Source organism: Chaetodon auriga, chromosome 7 (assembly GCF_051107435.1).
Source record: "Chaetodon auriga isolate fChaAug3 chromosome 7, fChaAug3.hap1, whole genome shotgun sequence".
Classification (NCBI taxonomy): Eukaryota; Metazoa; Chordata; class Actinopteri; order Chaetodontiformes; family Chaetodontidae; genus Chaetodon; species Chaetodon auriga.
In genome coordinates, this window is record NC_135080.1 from 6,481,585 (window position 1) to 6,499,271 (window position 17,687).

Here is a 17,687-nt window from a genome sequence, read left to right on the forward strand (position 1 = left end):
CACTCTTCCTTTACCCGATGCAGGAGTAGACCCACCTGCTCCATCATGATGCCTCACTACCTCTGTCTGTGCTGTCTCTGTGCTGGAATTGGCAGGAAATCAATCCCGCTCTCATCTACAACCCCCTCCATACCCCCCTCCCGCTCCTCCTCCCTCCCCTTCTCCTTCCCTCACGTCTTACTCCCCCTCCCGGCTGTAAAGTGTCCATTCTGGACTGAGCACAAGCATCAGCACAACATCATGCCTTATCAGAGCAGGCACAAAGACCCATGGGCACATTGTTCGTCAGTATCAGCCAGCTCCAGTTTCAGCACACTCTCTGCATCTGCCAAGCCCCCCAAACACATGCATGACCATAAACAAGACAACAGAAGGAAAACTGGAGTGGCTACCAAATTCATTTTTGGGCAAAATGTGTCTTAAATTGTAGGGCCTGTTAATTACAGAGCCCTATGAGAATAGAAACAGATAGAAAGGAGGATACAGCACATCGTTATTTATTATGCAAATGTATTCCATTTTAGACACAATTAAGTGATTAGAAAGCTGTCGCTCTCTGCTCTCTTTCTTCTCATTGTCCTTACTTGTCTTTTTCTTTGCTTTTCAGCATATTACTGTAATGAAGCCATTACTTCTTCAAGTGAATTTTAATGAGTTTTTAACTAACATTTTAATGAGCTATACATTACCATAAAGCATGGATTAGGCTAAATTGAATTGTGTCCGTGTGTGTGAAAATGCGTGTGTGTGTGTGTGTGTGTGTGTGTGTGTGTGTGTGTGTGTGTGTGTGTGTGTGTGTGTGTGTGTGTGTGTTGGTATTGTCAAAGGGTGTAAAGGAAAGAGGTTCATTAAGAGTTAATTATATTGTTTCTCAGGAGCAGCACTGCACATTTTTCCTGGATCGGCCAGCAGAATCACCCACTGCTGTGGTCTTACTGTCATTACTGCGCTGCCCAGGGGCTTGTTAGGCTAAATTAGGGGTGCTGTTTGAAAAATGAGCTTTGAACGGGGCTGCTGTTTAAATAAGGATGTTTGTTTAGGCTTATCTACTGAATCAGAGAAAGAAGCACAGTATGCGGTATGAGTTTGATGGAATGCACTCCATTCATTTACAGTCAGCCCCATCGATTCAGCACCTTTGTACTCCTCTCTGCATTTTGACCTTGATCAGGTATCCTCTCGTCATCCCCTGTTGTGTTGTGTTATGTCTTGCCTCTAGTCTCACAGCCGTCTCAGTAGAGCTCATATGCCCCGTCTCTTTTATTCCATCCAAGGCCGTGTTAAAGATGCACATTTCATAGGATATCACCACCTGTGTTTTCCCCCCAACTATGGTATCACTGCCGGCCATATGATTCTCTTCACCTTCACTCTTTTCCATATTTCCTGCATCTTATCTGTGAAAGTGACAATGTTATTTACAATCCCTGAGCTCGGGATTTGCAGATAGGGAGAATGGTGGCCTAGATCATATCGGGCTTGGCCATGGTCTGTGGAGAATGATCAGTTGTGCATGTATATGGCTTCATCTGCAAAACCTCATCTGCAGTCAGAGCAGAGAAAGCCCTGACAAGCCAGAGAAAGTGAATGGAGGGGGCAGAATGCAACGCATGGGACAGCGCTGTGGGATTGGAAGAAATTGATGAACTGAGAGGAGGGAAGAAAAGGAAAGACAGAGAATGACCCCCAATGGTGAGAGGAGAGAATAAGACAGACAGAGAGAGATGGTGATGAGTTGGCTTAATGATGAGAGCCGCCTCTCAGTTCTCACAGGAGGTACAGCCTTGGGCACCGCCAGCCGGCCATATTTTTGCAGCTGTTTCTCTGGTGTGACGTGCGACCCCTCAGTGGAGGAATATAGGGGATATGTGTGAACCTGCTGCTTGCCTGCCTGCTGAGGGGGTAATTTCTGCATCTGGATGGGGTTCAAAGGTTAGCTTTGGCCGGTGGGAGGGCAAATGAGGGAGTCTGAGCTGGAGGAAAAGCTTGCATCCAGACAAATGGAGCACATCTCCTTTCACAGTGGAGTATATAGTGTAGTATTTTCCTTCTGCCTTCAGCATCAAAAGTAATACAAAACATCAATGACACCACATAGAGTGGGTTTGTTATGTTTTGTCAAGTGACATATATATTGTCTCTCTTCTCTAAGGGTGGAATTGAAAATGGCGGTATTGTAATAGCACTCTACCGGATGAAGCACAAAAAGCACTCAAATAAAATGATATTATAGCTTGGAGCTACCTCTCTACAGCTCTCCCAGTTTGTGTGTGTGTGCATGGTTTATTTTCTAATCAGAGTGTGTGTAGAAGGTGGTGGGTCTGGGTGTTGGGGTATGGCCCCGGGCTTCTAGCTGTTGTAATCTCTCTCTGTGTTTCTTAGCCCCTAACCCAGGAGAATATCTATGAAAGCATGGAGGGTCTTTTTCTCCAGTAAATAGGGAGGGAAAAGTAATAACAAGCACACAAACATTCACATTTGCAGTATTGAAAAAAGATACCAAGCCCTGCAGCTTTTAAGAGATGTTTCACAGTTTGTCAGGCTTGTGTGTAGGTTTGTGTGTGTGTGTGTGTGTGTGTGTGTGTGTGTGTGTGTGTGTGTGTGTGTGTGTGTGTGTGTGAATGTCTATCAAAGGGATGTGAACGGAGGAGAAGAATTTGGTTTTAGACATCAGTCTGTGGTGTCATGGCAGTGAGCGCAACCTTTGTGAACCGAAGCTAGGTGCGCTCCTGTAGGTGAATGCATTTGTCAGCACTTATCTCAGTATGCAGGCTGGACGCTTCAGTCAAGGCTCCCCACTAATCTTACCGACAAGCAGTGTCACCCTCCAGTGAGTAATATCTTGGGTGGGAGAAGAGGGTGCACCGTACAAAATATCTCTCCTCACCTTGTCCTTGCCCTGCCACCTCTGTGCTATGATGCCGGGTGTTTGTGCTGTCATGTATCTGCGTCGGGATGATTTTTTTGTGTGCTGAGTCTATCTTCGCTAAGGACACACAAATGCTCACACACAGGTAGACCTCCATAATGGTTGCTGGCACAGGCCTCCTCTACCAATGTAGGACAATCTGGTTTACAAAGTAACTGTGTGGGTGTCTCCTTTGTGTTTTAGTTTGGCAGAGACCTCCACTCTCAACCCCTTGGCTATTTCACAGCGCTAGTTGTAACCTGACTCCCTCCCCTTTAAGTCTGAAGTGTTGAAACAGTGCCAGCTGAAAGAGCTGCAAATTTGCCATGCTTTGCCCCCTGCCTGATGCTCCTTCATTCAAATCAGCCCACTCGTCTGATATTTGGGAAATAAATAAATAAATTAAACACGTGAGGCAAAGACAGATTAATATTATTCAGATATGGGTTCTTTTTAGCCTGCAGCCGGATTGACAGATGTAGCACTTGCCAACTGAGGGGTGTAAATGTAAAAATATATAAATATTAATAAGCAAGTAAGCAAGAAGGCAGAGTTTGGGGCCTGCTGGAACTCAATGGGAGGTGTTTTCAGTGGAAGAAGAGCTGAGTGTTTCAAGGGGATAGAAAGGCAATTACCTTACGTCTGTTAGCTGATTCGGGCCTGAATGCCTACAGGGCCTCAGAGTTGGAGCATAGTTCAGCTTCTGACAGCAAATGCAGAGACCCACTTAATGATAACAGATGCAACTCGCACATATTAAGAGAGAAAAGAAGTCATGTTGTGATTCTCATATAAAAGCATTCACTTGCTTTATGATCCCTGCATAGTGTAGTTCAGGGCGTGGAGGTGCCTGCAGGCAGCAGTGGGAGAGGTACATGCTCGTCCTGTAATGAAGCAAAGCAAACGTTACGCTGAGGTGATGAACATTAGAGCTGTGTGTGTGCTTCAAGCATAGGAGGTTGACCTCGATGACTGTGGCCTTGTAGCGAGGATTAGATAGTGACTAAAGCATATTTGGATTGGACCCTCCCCTCATTTACTTAATAAATGTATCAGTTCAGAGTGTTGTTTTGGTATTAACAAGGCCTGAACCAACACGCAGGGTATAATCCATTCACCAGTGTCATCTGTTTGTTTGCTTGTAGCTCTTTGTCACCAGGTGTTTATCCTGTCCTCAACAAGTGTGTGTATATTGTATTTTATTTGCTAGAGTTTGCAGCTGCTCTCTTTTTATTTTCCTGTTTTTTACATTCTGTGCATTTATTTAGATTGCAGGGTCGGGATGCATTTACTGTGACATGCTGTGCAGTTTTAGATCAGATTAGACAGTGTGGCACAAGCGCCGTAATGATGCACCTAATGTGTGTTTCTTTTGTCACTGTTCTGTTTCAAAGGAAATTGATTCTGACAGCATCCCATGGGTGCTAGCAATGAATGGAAAGGAGCAATTAAATCCAATGTGATCTTGAAAACAACAGGCAGTGTATGGTCCAAACCAGGCTATGATTTTAAACAGCAGGACTCCTGTTTGTAATGCAAATACAGAGAGCCCAGTGGCGGTGGCTGTTATGCCCACCCTGGCCAGGGGGTCGACAACTCTGGAGCTGGCTAATTACCTTAGCTCTTTAGATTAGCGGGCAGCCCTGTGTGTGAGAGAGAAAACCTCTACCTCTACCTCTTCTATATTCCCTCCTGTTTACCCCTGAGTAAAGGTTTCATTGGAATTCATGTCACACAAGAGTCCCACTCTGTACCCCTGTGCATCCCCAGGATAATTGGGTTGAAAGCTTCCTCTCTTCCTCTGTCCCGCTCTCCCTTGGTCTAAATAAATAAATAAATAAATACGAAGACAATGGCTGCGTGGCTTTCTGTAGAGAGTGTAAGAAGAGTGAATGAAGAGATGAGAGAAGCCTGGAGCGCAGGGACCAGTTATCCCCTCTTATAATCCCAGCCCTCCCCACCATGGTCCCCAGTGCCATGTGGAATTTACATAAGGACCTGTGGTGCTGCCCTTAATTTAGCCCTCCTCAAGCATCTTCAAACATCCTCCAACAAGCTGAGCCTTTTTATTCTTCAGAGGAATCATGTGTCCCTCACTGGATGGACAGTGCTGAAGCTGAATTCCTGAAGTGCTGCTCCACAGATTAGATCTATTGTACATCAAATGGAGAAAGATCTGTTTGAGTACAAACAGGAGGAGTGACCTCCAGTTTGTACCTTTGAACCTTTTTTTAAACAACATTTGGTATGATGAATGTTCACTCACTGGTGTAGAAGTGGTATCCTGCTCTGAATACACAATTGACTGAGGGTTTAATTTCTTACAGTTTGTTTAGTATGTTTGTGCCTTCACATTTGTGTGTGTGTGTGTGTGTGTGTGTGTGTGTGTGTGTGTGTGTGTGTGTGTGTGTGTGTGTGTGAGACGGCAGCTCTCCTTGTTTGATAATGAGCTTGTGTTGTGTGTTTCACTGAACACTATGCAGGGTGAGAGGCTATCTCTGTGATGAAAGGCCTACCTGAGGGTGATTAGATACAAGGCCACAGTTGTTCATCAGACCACCCACTGTTTTTTTTTTAATGTGTGCGTATGTGTATAAGTGTGTTGGCGCATATCTGGTTGTGTGTGTGTGTGTGTGTGTGTGTGTGTGTGTGTACATGCCAAGGAAAGTGAAGCAGTGTTGCACCCCTGTGAGCTCTCACATGTGAATGACACCAGGCTTCAGGGCATTCTGTCTCTGTTTGTTCTACTACCTCCACAGGGACCTACATTAGCTCCAATTAGCTTTCACTTGTGCTTGCCTTGTCAGATGAAGCTGCACATCCCATTTAAATAGCCACAGTGAAAGCTGCATACATTCATGCTGTGTTGTGCACACACCTTAATACATAAAAAGGATGGTGAACTTTAACATTTAGATGTGTAAGTGCATACAGCTGCACTCTTTCTTAACAGTTTCCTCCTTTTTTCCCCCACAGTGCTGCGAGATGACTTCAGACAAAACCCTACAGACGTGGTGGTGGCAGCAGGAGAGCCAGCAATCCTCGAGTGTGTTCCCCCAAGAGGCCATCCTGAACCCACCATCTACTGGAAGAAAGACAAAGTGCGAATTGATGACAAGGATGACAGGATCACTGTGAGTACTGCTACCATCTGTTTCAATACCTGGACTGAATAGGAAGAGCTGCTGTCAATGGAAATATTGTTGTGTTGGACACATAGGAGTAAAGCTAATGAAGGATTCTTACTAATATTCATTATTATTATTATGTTTTCCATCAGATTCGAGGAGGGAAACTCATGATCTCCAACACAAGAAAGAGCGACGCTGGCATGTACATCTGTGTGGGTACCAACATGGTTGGAGAGAGGGACAGCGAGACAGCACAAGTCACAGTGTTTGGTAAGCTTTATTTCTCCTGTTCTCTGTGAATGACACACTGTAAACTGAATTTTTAAGAGAGGAAACTGAGTAGACAGAGGGGATCATTCTGTAGGAAGAGGCCACTGTGTACATGCACTGCATATGGACCATTACATTATAAAAAGATCTATTTCTATCCTCTCTGCCCATCCTGCAGAGCGGCCAACCTTCCTCCGGAGGCCCATCAACCAGGTGGTCCTGGAGGAGGAGATGGTGGAGTTCCGCTGCCAGGTACAAGGAGACCCTCAGCCAAATGTACGCTGGAGGAAAGACGACATTGATGTTCCTCGTGGGAGGTATGTACATCTACAAGAATATTCCCAGAACGAGCTTTATTTTGAGGAGGAAAAGTTTCTGCAGACAGTAATAAGATGATGGCTCATATGAGTAAATGGTTCACTCTCCCTGTCTTTATGAGCAACCACTTTTGAGTGTATGTGTGTGTGTGTGTGTGTGTGTGTGTGTGTGTGTGTGTGTGTGTGTGTGTGTTTGTTTGTGTGTGTTTTGCATACTGGTATGTGTGCGTGTAACACTAATGTGACAGGCTGCACCTTATGCAAAGGAGCTGTGAAAGCCTTGATGTCAGTCTGAGTGACTGTTTCAAACTAATGATAACTCACACTGCAGGCTCTCACCTGGCCTGGCTGCCAGGGGCCATTAAATAGCTCTGTTAGGCTGTACACAGTGCATTTTACACATTCAGGATAAAATGACTCCACCCTTAAATGCCCAAGAAGACAGCTCCCACAGCCATAACGGGGTTAGAAGGTGTCTTGTGTCAAGGAAGGGGCTGCATGAAGATAAACAGATATTGAGCTAGACAATTAAAACTGAGTGACAGGTAAGTGGGCAGGGAGGCTGAAAAGTAGACATTGAGACAAGCAGGAAAAAATCTGGCACATTGAAAAGCAGACAGGTAGAGAGAGAGAGAGAATGACAGGAGATAGGAAGAGACAGAGTATAGCAGCTGACATGGCCCTCAAGTGTCTGTGTACAGGTGCAGCTGTTCAGGTGAAATCTGGGCACCTCAGAAACCTGGAAGATAATCGCTCCCTCCCTTACACATTTAACCCCCATTCAGCCTGCGTCCCCCTGCTGACACTTGCATTCACTCACAGTTGCGAAAACAGAGACTGATGAAAGAATAAAAGTCTGTAATTTACTGAGACATGCTAGCGCCACTGCCAGCTTTGGTCTGTCTCACTTCCTGTAAATAGCCACTGATGATGTAGTGATACCGTTCATGTTGTGTCCTGTGTGTCGGCCTGTTGCGTCACTGTGACTCAGTGGACTCAGCAGCAGTGTCATGGTCAGGAGTGGACTTCAAAGAGACCAGCATTCTGTCCACAGCCAGCAAGTCAGTCGCAAACTGCTTGGATCACCTCATGAAACATACACTCAGTAGACCTGACATCTCTCAAGGCTAGAGCAGAGCTGAGCGTGGGCGGGTTGTTTGTGTCTGATAAGGATTTGGTTCACTGGGCAGTGGGACACGAGTGCTGTGCCAAAGCAAACACATAAAAGTATTTCACTCATGTCTTTGATAGGGAGTTGGCTCTGGAAATGAGTTCATTTTGTACACTAATTAACAGATTTATTACGGAGTAGGATGAGTGTCATGTGCCTGTGTCCTTGCTAAACTGTACCATCCCTTTGAAGTTCGGCCTTTTTTGGATATGAGGAAAGAACTGAACACATGAAAAAGACACTGCCAAAATAAATAAGCAATAAATATTGCAGTGTTTCTAATTACACTGTGAGAGCTTTTGTTTTTCTGGCTATATTTAATTCTCCAGTTTAGCTTTGAAGCAGAAAACAAGCGCGAAGACTGAGATATTCTAATTCTGACATTTTCTGCTGCCTTTGTTGCGTGCCAAAAAGAAGACTCCTCATATTGTTAAGTGACGAACTGTTCCTGCTTTCTCTGCTGCTTATCCTCACTTAATAAACATCAAACACGGCCTCTCTCCGACAGACAGAAGAATTGTTTAAAATCCCACGAAAGAATAGTTTCCAGTTTGATAACTGCTCTGAAGAAGAAGAAATACAAACAGCTACTGCAGCACAGCCATTGTGTCATTACACTGTGGGCGTCTGTAGCTGTATCAGTGCCAGTCTTCACCACAGGAATAAAAGACAACTAAAGATCAAGCAATTGTATATTCAGTGGGAAGGGGTCTTTGTTTGCTCTTTATCCGAAAAGGTTACACTGTCCTTATTATTATGATAAGCTGTAGAAAGAGAGAGACTTCATAAGGCTGCTCCTTCTTTGCCATCAAATTGTTTTAACTTGTCTTTGCTGGTCCCTTAACACGCATCGTGCATGCCTGTGTCTTTTTGTGGATGTTTGTGTGTGTGCAACTTTTGTACCAGGAAGAAGGGAAATGGAGCCTCAGCTGAGTAAACAGGTCTTTAATATGCTCAGTGGCTCCAGCAGCCTCCCAGGCAAACACGCGCATACTGGCACATAGACATAAAGCACGCCAGGATGGCACTGCCTTCAGTCTCTGTAGAATAGACGAGGAGATAGAGACAGCACGAGAACAGTTTCAATTAGAGGACAAAGACAATGGCGCTGCTCTTTTACCTCTGTGTGGGTGTTGCACTGAGTTTTTAAAGACTAAATTAAAATCAGCCTGCAAGCTCATCTACTCTAGGGCACTTGCCAAGAGGCTTTGGTACAGCAGTGTCATAAAATGGGTCAGTTCTATATTTTTCAGTGTACATTATGATGAGAAATCCCAAGACATATCCCTGTGAAACCATTCAAATTACAGTCTGGCACATGTCAGAGTGAATAGCTAATAATGTCAAGGAACAACAGGTGCATTATTACTGCAGATGCATTGATTATGATGGAAATTTAGATGATTTTTGTATGATAGGACAAGATTTGTATGGACTCTTGGACCTTATTCCAAGAAAAGATTTAGGTTAAATTGTTTGCATGCATTGTGTCTCTTCTATTTCTGTTTGCATCCTATGGAGTGCAGTCCTTTTAATAACTCATCACTTAACCTTAGAAAATATTTATGGTACACACTTGTAGGCATGTACATACAAGTTCACAAAAGCCCTATTCGGACAAGATTAATATCCCAGGTGGAGGGGGCGGTGGCACACTCATCCTGCTGGACTATATTTCAGCTTGTGCCAAATTTAAGCTTTGGGTTCTTGAAGAGACAAAGATCTCATCTTTTTTTATATTGTTATTCATGTAACGGTACAGTAAGGAGAGAACGGGAGTGTGTGAGGTGATAGTGTTAAATACATGTAGTCCACCAGACACAAAAATTAGTTATATGAAGGCAGACTAGCCGAGACAGAATAATTACCTGAAGCGGAAATTAGATCAGGCCATTCGTTGAGCTTGCAGGTTCTTATTTTTCATAATGGCTTTTCTTTTTTCCTTCATCATCTGGGTTCCCAAATAGGAGTTTATATTGACATCAGGTCAGGAAAAAGCATTTCTGCCTCCTCCATTGGTACACAGAACTCTGTGTGCTGAGCTAATGAAACTCTAAAGTCTCTCAGGGTGGGGCTTAAATAATGAAAGGAACAATAAGTGTGCCGAAAAACAGGAGTTAGTTGGGGCTTTAATTATTACCAGCATAGAAGGAGAAAAATCACATGTGCTCCAGGCGGGATTAAAATCACTGACCAGCACATGTAATATTAAAATCACCCAACCTCCCCCAGAGAAATAAAGCTGGTTCAAATGGGGCTCATTCTTTTTGCCAATATACATAAGATTAGATTCAGATGGTAGTGTCCTCCCGAGGGAAAGTCTTTGCATGTGTCATCAAGCAGGTAGACTGTAGCATGTGTCTGAAAATGCTACGAAACTTCAATGGAGTTTATTTAAAGTGTATATACAGGACATGGTATATCTACAATGCCCTTCCATAATGAGGCTAAATTTACATCCTACACATTTGGAAATGCGTAAACAAGAAAATGTATTATTTGTAAGAGTGTCTTCATTTGGAATAATATCACTATCAGATTAATTTCCGTCTGTCAGGCATCTCTGCATAATCTTGGGAAAGCACACAATGGCTGCTCGCACATTAGAGAGCTTTGTGTCTCCAAATGAAAGAGTTTTACTCTTGAATCCCAGTGAAAAGACTTGGGCAGTGTATGTTATCTCCTGCTGCCTACCAGCTCAGTGTGTGGTCCCCTTTGCCTCCTTTGGTTTACCTCTCCCTCCTCATTTGCTTTGGACCCTTGTGCCCTCTCCTGTGCCTTATCAGAGCCCCTTTGGTCTTGCAGTCTATCTGTATTCAGGCCTTGTGTCCCCGTTGACCTCCAAAGCACAGCCCCTGCAACATTCAGCAGAAAAGGCTTTCTTTCTGACTCAATCCCTTTGTGGTGTGTGTGTGTGGGTGTGGGTGTGTGTATGATAGAGGTGTGTGGGTCATGCTGTTTGAGAGAGCTGTTAAAGCTAGTGTGACAGGCACGCCCGTGTTATGCTGACCATCCAGTTTCAGTGATTTCTCACCTCTGCAACTCAGCAGAATGAAAATACAGCAGGATACGGTTCCTGTCTCCATTACTTCCCCTGATATATAAGTGGATACATCTGGTATTTATGTGGGGGCTGTTGATTGGAATGGCAGTAGGATGATCAAGAGTATACTTTATTTTTATCTGTATTGACACTGATTATCCCAACAAGCACGGTGACTAAAATAATAATCCAGTGCAAAACGGGAAGCCGTTCAGCTGGGCTTTCATGATGTATCTGTTTTTTTCAGATATCTTCATGAATGATAGAAAAATACGCCGAACACAGACACAAAAATACAAATGCTCACAAATAGAGAAAGAGGAAGAATTGCTTCCAGGCATGGGTCAGTGAGCTGTACTTTGCCGATTCTGTTTCTCTATCTACAACATTTTCCAGTACAACCATGCCGTCTGCTCCAGACCACTTCCACTAAGTAAAGACTGCACTGCCGTCACTGTTTCTCTGGAACTGAGGTGAAGCAGCTCTTTTCAAGGCAAATTTAGGATCAATTGGCTTCCCACAAACCCCCAGCCAGACCATGAGGGCTGAAATCTCCCCAAACTGATCTTTGATTAATGTGGGATAAGGTGATGAATGACAGTCAGGCTGATGGGAAGGTCATGACCCTGCTAAGGCCTGAAAAGTGCCAAGAAGCAGTGGAGCTCTGGCGAAAGACCTTGCAGAAGAAAGATGAGAAGCAATAGTGGTTAATTGATTCCCTCTCATGGGTGACAAGGCATGGACAGGTAGACTCCAGTTCTTTTGATCTGGAGGAGGTAAAGTAGCAGTCAGATGGTGTGAAACTGGATCAGAGTGTCAGAATGAAATGGAGCAGAGAGGGGACTTTGTGTCAGAGCAGCCAGGCCAGAGAGCAGCCTGGAATTAGTCCTCTGCTGTATCTTGAGTCTGACTCATGCGCTCAGAGTTGGCACACAACGCTTCTGCCGACCGCCGGCTCCATTCATATGTACACACAGAGGCGAGGCAGATAAGATCCTCTCAGGTTGAGTCATTTTGTGGATAACTGTACACACACATTCAGTCTTCCATACAACCAAGAGATAAGATTCTCTTAATGTGAGTGAATTGGCACAAGTCTGAAGGTGGAACACGGGTGAGTGTGCTCCTGACAGACAGTCTTAAGGCAAATCCTTGAAGATGATCCGGAGGATTTTTGAGATGTAATGCTTTTAAAGTGTGTCCAATAAAGTTTTCATCCCTGCACAGCCCTCTCTGCACAGCAAACACATCGGGTTGACAACCCAGAAAAATGCTGCTTTGTCTTGGCATTTGCTTACATTCCCATCACTCCTCATCTGCCTTCATGAGCGAATGACTCTGCACATGTGTGGATATGTGTTGGATGATTGTATACTTTGTGAGGGTGTGTGTGTGTGTGTGTGTGTGTGTGTGTGTGTGTGTGTGTGTGTATGTGTGTATGTGTGTGCGCGTGCATGCGTGTGTACAGTGTGCCTTTTCTAGTTGAAAAAGAGGTAGAGTCCAGTGGGGTTTGGCTCTCCTATCCTTTCCACAGCCCTTGTACATGCGCAATTACATTCCTCCTCTAATAGAGAACAGAGCTCTATCCAAATCCAGTCTCAATAAAGAGCTACTGTTCCCTCTCTGTGTGTACTTACGTGTGTGTGTGGTCACACTACCTCTTATCCCTGAGTATTTCCACTCATCTTGTCATCTAGGCTGATTCCATATAGGAAGTTGATTACAGATTGATTGGGCTCATGTTTCCCACTAATAAGTCATGGACCAGCCTGAGGTTCTGTTTGAGAGATTGATGGAGACAGGACCAAGAACAATAAGCATGCTGTCTAGTAGGTGCGTTCGTGGGTTATTCGCATGGCAACGACTTGGTCCTGCAGATGTCCGGCTGTGGGAACCTGTATGGCCAGTTGAACTGTTTGTGGTTATATGAGTAATTACAACATCTGCAGTTCTCTAAACAACTTGAAAGACCAAAATTGATCTGGAAGCTGGACTGTATTGTCCCAATATATGCTGTGAAGCAAAGAGAAGAAGCTCAACAAACTACCCTGTCGGTTGTTGTAATGTTTTGTGAATATTTGTTTAACTATCAACTTTTAAGTCAATTTGCTGCTAGCTATTTAGTGTTTGAACTTCTGTAGGTAGCTAACAGTATCATGGTTTGTTCTACATAGTTGAAGGAAATGCCAGCCTAATAACTCTGTAATCTCACTTGCTGGCATCCTTTTTAGACATAGTAGCCTCCTACCATGTCTAAAAATGGCTCTTCATATGGTGAGGTTAGTTGAACGCTTTGGTCAAGACTTGAATATCTCAGCAACTATTGACAGATTACATGTATAATGTATTCATTGTCCCCAAAGGATCAATTCTATTGAATTTTGTGATCATCTGACTTTTCCTATAACACCACCATGAGGTAGACATATGTGATTTTGAGTGAAATGGCCCAAGAATTGTTGGATGGATTAGCATAGAATATGGTGCGGACATTTGTGGCAATGAGAGGATGAATCCTAATGATAAACCCTTGACTTTTCATCTCCTGCCAATGGCATCAGCATTGACATTGTAAACATATTTGAGTGCTGATGTCCACACAGCTGCTGCTAGCATGACTGTAGACTTTCAGTGTTGTTTTTACGGTAATGATAATGTGTGTTGGAGGTTAACTTTTGAGGCTGGAGTGAAAAAGACAGTTAGATTGGAGGTTAAATATGTCAGAGACAAGTTGGAAGAAATTGAGTTGTAGCAGCCAATGTCTGAAGTGAAGCATTGCTTTGTTGAAACAGAGCTGGTAATGGTATGATGATTGAGCATATTGGGAAAAACATCCCTGTCCACTTGCTCTCATCATGGCTTGTTAGGGAGTCACAGTGTTTTAACTTGTCCCTGCCACTCTTTTGCTCATCTCCACCTCCTCTTACAAGTCAGGAGTGCGTGTTGAGCTACCCTTCGTAGCCGGAGGGCAGCGTATGGGAGGACTCTCTTTCTATTAGCTTGTTTGTTTTTCATCTGACAACAGGCTTGTCCCAAAAGGTGCTGTCTCATTCCTTTGGATGCCACTCACTCAGTTTCAACAATAAATGCTTTATTCACCTCCCCAATGATTACCTGAACTGTACATCCCCTCTCACTAGAACAAAGCATTCAGTCATGACTCAGTCAAATAATCATTATGACTCTTTAAGTACCTGTGCAGAGAGGAGGAACTGGCAGTCAAAGTTATGGAATGTGCTTCAATAAAGCTGCCTTTGAATGCTTGCTCAGGAAATGTCATAACAGCAGGTGAAAAAAACAAGACATGGATAGACAGGACAGATTAGTTATGCAGCTGCCAGTGGCAAGCAGCCATCAGTGCACCTGATGGTTGTGCAGAGGGGTCTTTCCCACTCTGAGGCAAATCGACCATAGCTCACTGTTACTGCAACGTCACATCAGAAATGACCTCTGTAAGCCACAATTTGTTACCATATCTAGTTGTTCAGCGTATTATCCAGAGTAAACACTGTTATCCAACTTCATACTGTGTACTATTGCGTATTTACCATCAACAGTCCTCCTAAAGAAACCAGATGAATCCTTTAACAAGTTTCAAATGTGTAGACAAATTCTAATGTAGCTTATTCCTCTGTGCCATAGAGCTCTACTGTCATCCAAAAGCTATTAAAAACACATAAAGGAGTCATGCTGTTGCATATTTCTTCATTATCTTGGAACATGACCAGTGTAGTTTGTTCTGTAACAACTGTGACTGCATTTTCAATCTCAGGAGGTTTGCTCAGTGTTGGACAGACATCACTGCTCTGGGTTCTTTTATGTGTTTTTAATAGTTGTTGGACTACAAGTTTGGAGTTTTATGGAACAGAGGCATAAGACGTAATAAAAGGGTAATATAACGCCAGGCTCGTCCTTTAAAGCCCTTATGTGGATTTGAAAAAATCTGACTTTGGGGAATCTGCACATTTTAAAGGCTTAAAAGCAACACATGGGCTGCACCAATTTCACTTGGATTGTCTATTTTCTCTACAAAACAATAATTACAAATATTCCATAATCACACAGAAATTCTACACAAGGGCTTTAAAGGAGCAAACATTGTGTCAGGCTCTGATAGAGTGGCCCTTTATCTGTTCATCTCAACTCCGTTCTCAGTGTCTGTGAGTGACAGACTGTGGACAGCAGAAGGTTGTCAGGCTGACAGACCATCATCACGCAGCCCTACCACCCCCACCAGCACACTGCTTACACACTGCCAGGGCAGCACCCCCTTCAATTACAGACTGGAACCACATACCAGACCAGCATCATCCAACTGTCAACTGCCATACAATTCATACAGGTCTAAGCACACATGCAACCATCTGCAAAGGCACATAAACACAAACATTTGACTACTGCAGTGGAATTGAAAATCGGGCCAGCTTTGCCATAGCATACTTGCTGTATTGATTCAGTCAGTTGCTTTACAATAAGAAGGTGTAGCTCTGTATAGATTTATTGCAACCATACATTCAGGCATTAACAGCAGATACACAATGGCACCGTAATGTGCACACACAAAGCTGTGAATATGGTTTAAACATATATACACAGAGAGGGAAACATCTCATGAATTTTGAACGAGTTTTGAGGGTTCCAACTGAACGCACACCTCTCTGTGTACTGTCTGTCATTGCTGAATAATTGATCCTCCTCCTTACAATCTCCATTTGTCAGAATGAATAGTTATGCTCCTTTGTACCTCTCCAAGAGGAAATTCACTTTCCACGGCTACTGCGAGACGGTTCAACAGGCTCGGCTGAGATACTGTAGCACGTCTTATTTGTCACAGGGTTAATGTTTTATCTGAATTTACAGTATTTGCATTTAATGCTGAACAGGCAACCTCAATTTCATGATGTTACTTCTTTGTTGACAGATATGAGATCAAGTATGACAAGGACGACTATGTGCTGAGAGTGAAGAAGGCTTCTGTTAACGACGAGGGGACGTTCACCTGTGTGGCAGAAAACCGCGTGGGCAAGCTGGAGGCCTCCGCCACTCTCACAGTCAGAGGTACAAAACACCTTTGTCCTGTGTTATTTTTTCGCATTAGCGCATATCAACACTTAGAGAAGCCATGGACCACTGAGGCTGTTATACTTGTACACCAATATGATGTTTAGATTGACCGTTTGCTCCATAGGGTCCCCTTTGCACAAACGGATATCCAGAATGCTGACTCCCACAGCCAAGAGAGATGTAGACAGTCTATGAATCCCTTTAATTATTTACATTTCCAAGTGCAGCGTTGACACACTCTGACGCCTTACGCCCCAACCCCCCTCACCCGTCATGGTGGACTGCTAGCCACGCTACCCTCCATGCTGTAACCACCCAGTCAGCAAAACCATTTCACAGATTACTGATGCACACCGCCAGTCCCACACCTGGGGTTTACAAGGTTAATAAAAACATTCTAACCATAATTTTCCCTCTTTTCACCACTCTTCTTCCCATTAAACCCAAGTGTTTAAGGTCTCTGTGGAGTCCTTTAGAGCAACACAGGGGGCCAGAGGGAGGTAAAACGAGGTCTGGGTTGTTTTTATTCTTTTTGGAAAGTGGATCTGTGAAAGTGGCATCTTAGTGTTTTCATTGACCGTGAGGACACATACAGTAACACAGAGGAAACACTGGGGAATCACTACCTGCACCAACTCACCTGGATGGAGTGTTTCAGAAGCTCTGGTCTCTGACTGTAACCCACATGCACTTATTCTTTGAAATGCCCTCTCTCTTCCTCTTGCTCTCTTTTTTCTGCTCTGTCCATCAGCACGTAGAATTGTAGATCTCATTAATGCAGACAGCACAGGTCCAGTAGTTATTGTCTCTGACAAGTAGAATTGGCTGCCCCTACAGGTGTGAATGCAGTTGAACATGTCTGACCACCAGGGGGCGCTCACACCAGACTGCCTTTAACATTCAGGTGTCTGACAAACAGAGACCTTGAGTGTATCACTTAGTCTGTCAGATGGACAAAAGCTACTGGATCCTCTCTGCCATGCTTACCCTGTGCCAGAAATATGTTGGCCCCAACACAACACGTCATTCATTCTGACTTTGATTTCTTTTTGTCTTATTTTATTATGTTTGTTCTGTTCCTCTTCTCCTGTTTTATATGTTTGTGTGTCTGTGTCTTAATTTGTTCCTTTTGTGTATCCACTCCTCCATTGTTGTGTCTCCAGCTCGCCCTGTCGGTAAGTACCCATCCTTCTGATTTGATTCCATCCTGCATGCCCTCTCCATACACCCTACTGCATTTGACTGCTTGACAATCAGTTACCATTGCTGTTAACATTACTGTATTTGACTAACACAGGTGTTAAATCACATTGTATACACTCAGATTATTGTTTGCAAATAGTTATGTAGTCTGTGTAGATTTTACAGCTCAATGCAGCCAGATACACTTATCCTGCAACAGCTCGACAGAACTCAGAGGCAAAGCTCTGAGGAAACAAGTTATTTTCATATGGCTTCCAAGGTTTATCAGTATTCATAATATTGTATGTAGAAATAACTTTAAATGCATTATGATACTAACGCCATCGTTACTAATGTGACAGTAATCAGTCTATAACTTTGTAATGAAAGTTGCTCCATATGAACGTTTTGATTTAAAAAATCATCATTTAGTGCACATTCTTTTCTGTAGGTTTGTATTTTTACCACTTACACCTGAACTCCCCGTGCAGTTGACTGAATGACACTGCTGTAGCTCTGAGCTGAAGTCACTATAGAATCTACAGCCTGCCCTTTACAATAACTGTGTAGGTTGGCAGTCTCATAGTCTCAGGCATTGTCA

General features: G+C 43.6%; 1 protein-coding gene across 9 annotated transcripts in view; it reads left to right on the plus strand.

Moving 5' to 3' along the window:
- Positions 1-17,687, plus strand: part of robo2 (roundabout, axon guidance receptor, homolog 2 (Drosophila)) — a 250,140-nt gene that overhangs the window by 188,346 nt on the left and 44,107 nt on the right. For 5 of the 9 annotated variants that reach the window (XM_076734797.1, XM_076734804.1, XM_076734799.1 and 2 more), the window contains exons 3-7: positions 5,885-6,042; positions 6,189-6,309; positions 6,488-6,626; positions 15,762-15,898; positions 17,068-17,079. In XM_076734797.1, the coding sequence (XP_076590912.1) occupies positions 5,885-6,042; positions 6,189-6,309; positions 6,488-6,626; positions 15,762-15,898; positions 17,068-17,079 (567 nt within the window). The remainder of the gene's footprint in view (positions 1-5,884; positions 6,043-6,188; positions 6,310-6,487; positions 6,627-15,761; positions 15,899-17,067; positions 17,080-17,687) is intronic. The other 4 variants (XM_076734798.1, XM_076734801.1, XM_076734806.1 and 1 more) reach the window with 1 other exon arrangement.